The sequence below is a fragment of the Acyrthosiphon pisum genome, unplaced genomic scaffold, assembly GCF_005508785.2.
Source record: "Acyrthosiphon pisum isolate AL4f unplaced genomic scaffold, pea_aphid_22Mar2018_4r6ur Scaffold_17954;HRSCAF=18627, whole genome shotgun sequence".
NCBI classification, from domain to species: domain Eukaryota; kingdom Metazoa; phylum Arthropoda; class Insecta; order Hemiptera; family Aphididae; genus Acyrthosiphon; species Acyrthosiphon pisum.
Genome location: NW_021767043.1, coordinates 1,806 through 7,517, shown reverse-complemented (window position 1 = coordinate 7,517; position 5,712 = coordinate 1,806). Strand labels below are relative to the sequence as shown.

The window sequence follows — 5,712 nt, the reverse complement described above, 5'->3', positions numbered from 1 at the left end:
CACCAAAAACCAAATTCAATTTGTAAAAAATCGATTTTGCGTAAAAATTCCCGTTTTTCCATAAATTTTTCTTTTGTTTTTCCGGCGGTTTTGAAAACTACTGGGAAATTTAAATTTTGACCTCCCCAATGCACCAACGATATTCACTTTCTGATCGAACAAGATACTGAAATTAAAAATCGTGTACACAAACACAAAAAAAATAAAAAAATAAAAAAATAAAAAAACACACTTCATTGTAAAATCAATACATTCATCGTTCCACTCAGAATCTAAAAAGTGTTCATTTGAGTTTTGAATTAGGTATATCTATAATGTATACATAAAAATTTTCAAAAAAAATATCCATTAAATAATTTATAGTAAAATGGAGGGTTGTCATTTGAAATACAGAAGTTTGTATCAACCCAGGATACTTTTCCAAGTGTCCAAAAACCTAATAAAAAATCTCAAGAATTTGAAAATATAATATGGTCCATAGTTGATTTAAAAATTCCGAAACCAAAATCTTAATCAATAAATTATTAAATTAAAATTATCAATGAGCATACTTTGTCAATCACCTAGTACAAGTATATACTGAGGATAATATTTGTCAAACCAATAAAACAATTCATTTCGAAATAGTACCCACTACCCATATACTGTGTAAATGGTCTTTATCGACTATAGTGCAATATTATTTAATTCATCGCGTCTTAAGCATGCCAAATACATTCATGTATTGTACGTTTCGCAAGACAGTTTGTGTTCTAGGGCGCAAAATAATGCATTAGAAAATAACGAGTGCGGCGTCAAACCCAAAGCCACCACAAAATGAAACTCTTAAACATGTCGTCGAAAAATGAAAATAATAATATATGTAGGTACCCTTACTGTTGCGGTGTACATTGATCATTATAATACTATGGTATTGGAAAAAGAGTATAGTATATAATAATATTATACAGGAATATCATCAACTTTCAAATGTTTATACAATATTACACTGACACGAAATCGATACCCATAATATAATATTTACCAACAATAATAATTTGTTATCTACAACACAATAATATTATTATTAATATGACGTTGTATGATATGCGTACTACACGTATGATAGCCGTACTTAGTATATGCGTGCACTTCAACTTCGCGTATTCGTTATTTTTAAGTGGTCGGTCGTCAATCCGATGTCCACGTGACGTCAACACAAAACATTATCCATGACATGATGTACAAAATGGCATCGATATGTAGGTCGTAGGTACGTACCTCACTTTAATTCGTTCAATTATCACGAGTTGATATCGAGTTACTGCTGCGGAAGTGAACCGCCCAAAATAATAATATAATATTTATAAACGTTTGTATCACATTCAGCTCGAGTCTATTAACAGTACAAACAGTCATTATTGTAGGCGGTTCAAACATTTGTTCGGTATTGCACACGATAAACCATACCATAGTTATACTATAGCGTAGGTATAGGTATGTCGAAAAGGGCACTCTTGTCGTATGCGGTGTACCACACGTTTTCACGAGTCGTACCTTTGTGGCTAACCACTCTTATTAATTAGAACTTAATAATATTAATCATAACGTTACATAATATTATTATTATATTAGTTATGTAATATTATAGTATACTTTCATAAGTGTACATTAATACATTTTATTTATTAGAAACGTTGTATCGTCTTATAACTGCTAGTTATCTACAACAGAGATTATTTGTGGAGACAACGAATATATAATTAATGACTACATAATTCTGTATTGTTATTTTAACAACTCATTTGGTAATTATTGTAACCAAATACAGTTTACCAAAGATTTACTGTAATATTAACCAACCATATTGTTGTCACGGGAGCAACCAAAAATTCTGGTAGTATGAATCATAGTCTTGTAATTATAACCATGTTTTTTTCCGTGATATTCACTTGAATATTATTAGATATTTATTATGTATCATCTTAACATCTGGTAAAAAAATGTCAAAAGTATCTTCATCGGAATTTTTTAGACGCCAACATATTTTCTTTAGACTCCAACAATATATTATATTCGTTCCCCATATTTTAACTTTCTATTAATTGTATGTGTGTGCACCGTTCAACAGATTCGCGATACCCAACAGTTACTTACCGTAATCAATGTCTTTTACGCAAACCCTTCACATTTAATGATTTTCGGTTCCAAATTTAATTTTTCTTTAAATAACCTCATATTATAATATTTGCCTGTCTCTTTTTTTCACCACAAAAACCTTATCTCAATCAGCTAGTGGTAGTCAAATTATTTAGTCATTGGGAGATGTGGCTGATTTGTTAACATGATCATTTTGATCATTAAAGATATAATTGATGATTATAAGATCGGAAATATTGAAAAAATGCTATTGAAGCCTATTAGGCCGTGTTTGGAAGAAACGATTTCCAAAAGGAACGGATTCATAGAATGAATTTATTTTTATAAAAAAGAACGAGTTCTTTATTTCAAGGAAAAATAACAACATTTTTAGTTCCTTTTTAGTTCCAATAATTTACGCAGATATGTAAATAATTGAAATTAAGGTATATTTTTTTTAATGTGTATAATGTATATTGCCATTTAATGATCGTTATCGAGAATCGACGTTAATCGTTACTTATTAGTCATTAGTCACTTTACTAATATTTATGATAAGTTATAAGTTAAAATTTATACAGATATGATACCTAGTATATAAAATATAATTATTTATAACAATAAACAATAAGACAGCCGACATACATCAGCCAACAATTTAATTTTGAAGAAAATCTCAAAATACGATAATAATAAAATATTATTTACTTACTTTTGTAGAATGTACGTATATATTATCATTAAAAATTAAATAAGTATACATATGAAAAAAAAAATTAATGAGTTAAATAAGAATTTTTATTTTATTTGTAACTAAAAGTCCTAATTTTCCAAAAGAACGATAAAGGAACGAATTCCTTTTTATAAGGAATTTGCCAACCACTACTATTGAGGACCTAATCTGCTCCCCCCTCTAGTTTGACCACCGCTGACCACAACAACTTACACCACTATCGTATTTTTAACATCCACACCAAAAATCCATGAACAAGTAAATTATTTTTTAATTCCTATTATTGAAATCATAATCTTCCATATTAGTTAAGTATTGAATACATATGGTATAGATCGATTAATCCATCGTGATTAGACACCATCGATTTTATTTTTTTTCCGTAAACTTTTCATCAAAATGTGTACTATACAAATAAATATAATATATTTATATCGAATTGCTAAGCATTACGGGGAATGCAATATTTTTCAACATAATGTTATACTATATTAATAGTAAATAGCATGCAATTGGTGTATATAATTTATGAGAAAAAATTAAACGAAATAAATATTTTAATAAATCATAACTTTTACGAACGAAAAATACACTAAAACTATTTGTACTATTTTTTTTTTTACAGCTTGGAGATTTATCAAATCCAGAATTACGGATACTCACCGATCATTTGGACATGATCAAATATAGTGGTAAGCTAAAAGATCGAATGTATATAAATAATATTTACTGTCGTAATCATCAATAGTACCTATAGTAAATTAAATTTTAACAATCTCCAAAAAAATCCGACCACACACTTTGCGATTTCATAGCGTAGGTTTGATAGCTATAGGAAGTACAATATATCCAACTGTTTGATATTAATATTTAATAGAGATTGATGTTTTTGCCTCTTACCGAAAATACGTATACTTACCTAGTTATATTGTTCTGAACGATAAAAATAATACAGACTCATCCGATAATAATATTACCTTTAGCGATAAAACATTATACTTTCCTTGGTTTCTTTGTTTTAAATTGTATTAGTTGAGTAAAATATAGAAGTACATTTTTGTACATTCGTGACGTTATAATTCGACTACCCTGTATATGGACGTTTCAGACTATATAGCTTATATACGCGTTCTTTATAATATATTATCAGTAATTGGTCAAAATATCCATGGACAAAATATCCAAGACGCAACCATGATTTATTTTCAGTGGTTTGAGGAAAATGGGGGGGGGGGGGGGTCCTGAATTTGAAAAAAATCCATTTGGCAGGTTTTTGACGAGGGGGGGGGGGCATGAAGGGGTTAGGTTCAGTTTGGTTTACAAGTATAATCTTTAAATTACAAATTCAATTGTTTAGCTTTTATTTATAGATAGCATATTATAATTTATAATATTCATGCATACTGGAAAAAAGTTAGGCGGTTCATATTAACTATTTAAATATACTTTATACGTTACAACGTTATGGGTATATTTCAAAATTTCTATTCAAATTTGAAATTATACAAGACAGTATACAATTACGTATACGACGTAGAACTTGTAAAAAAAAATCATACAAACCATACCCACTGATGTCAACCTTAGTTGTAATAAGTAACAAGTAATAAAACGAATACACGCATCGAAGAGCTTGACCGTATATAAAGCTTAATAAGGCTTCATTAGGGTACTTGAAAATCATTAAATATTCACGGGACGGTATTTACCCGCCCTTGACTCGCAAACCCGATTACACGCTTTGTAAGTATTATTATTGTGTCTGCACTTAGGTGACGAAGTTCCTGTGAAACGATTGTCAGTCGCCGATCTGTTGCCCGCCACCCATTACTACATGACGTATGACGGCTCTACCACGGTCCCCGCGTGTCACGAAACCGTTACCTGGTTAATACTAAACAAACCAATCTACATCACTAAACAGCAAGTGAGTACTACCATACAATTTATCGGTTTTACATAAAATTTGGATGAATACACACCTGATAATTTTTTCATTAAAATTGTTCTTTGTATGTTATTAAGGATGTATCCTTATAAGTATTAATGTATATAAGCTATTTTATAAGTGGTTATATAATGACTTTTAGCCAATACATAAATTAGACGAATATATTATTATTAATATTTTCTAATCAGTTTATAATAAAATCATTTTTTAACTATATTAATTGTAAATGTAGTTAAAATAAACCTTTAATATTTAGAGTTGTATATAAATTTAAAAATGTTTCTTCATTAAATGAATAATACATTTTATTGAACATTATACGTACGAATGTACGATATAAACGACGTATCTAAATTACAAGAGCTGGAACCGGAACCTTTAAAATATTAAGAACTGGAACCAGAACTAAAACTTTTATTTTAATAAGTAAAGTAACGGAACCGAACCGGGATTTTTAAATTAAATATGTTCTTTTAGGTTCAAAAATAAAAGAATTTTATACATCATAACTTATTGGTATTACTGTTTTATGTATAAACTATGTATGATCATATGAATTTTCTAAAATTGTTCATACTATTGATTAAGCCCGCATTCCAGATAGGTATTTAAAATGATTATACTTTTTAGTACCAAATTTTCTGGAACTGGTACCGAATTTATCTGGAACCAACACCTTTACTTTTTTTTATAGAATCAGAACAGTTATTTTATTTTTGGAGAACCGGTACCGTAACCGATAAATAATTCAAAAGATTGTCCAGTCCCTACTATATTATTATTAAAAAGAAATATTATTTAATCAGTTCCTAGGAATATTCATTTTTCCATATACTACTGTACAACTATATTATTATACAACAAATGTTCTGTACAACTTATCATAACTGACTTAATAACCATTTGTGTA

The 5,712-nt window shown here is 28.9% G+C and overlaps 1 protein-coding gene across 1 annotated transcript; it reads left to right on the top strand.

Moving 5' to 3' along the window:
• The first annotated feature begins 3,459 nt into the window (after positions 1–3,459).
• Positions 3,460–4,880, top strand: LOC100574662 (carbonic anhydrase-related protein 10-like). The gene is made up of 2 exons (XM_003248964.2): positions 3,460–3,543; positions 4,624–4,880. Exons 1-2 carry the CDS (start codon positions 3,528–3,530, stop codon positions 4,812–4,814), a joined length of 207 nt encoding a protein of 68 aa, XP_003249012.2. The 5' UTR covers positions 3,460–3,527; the 3' UTR covers positions 4,815–4,880.
• The last annotated feature ends 832 nt before the right edge of the window (positions 4,881–5,712 follow it).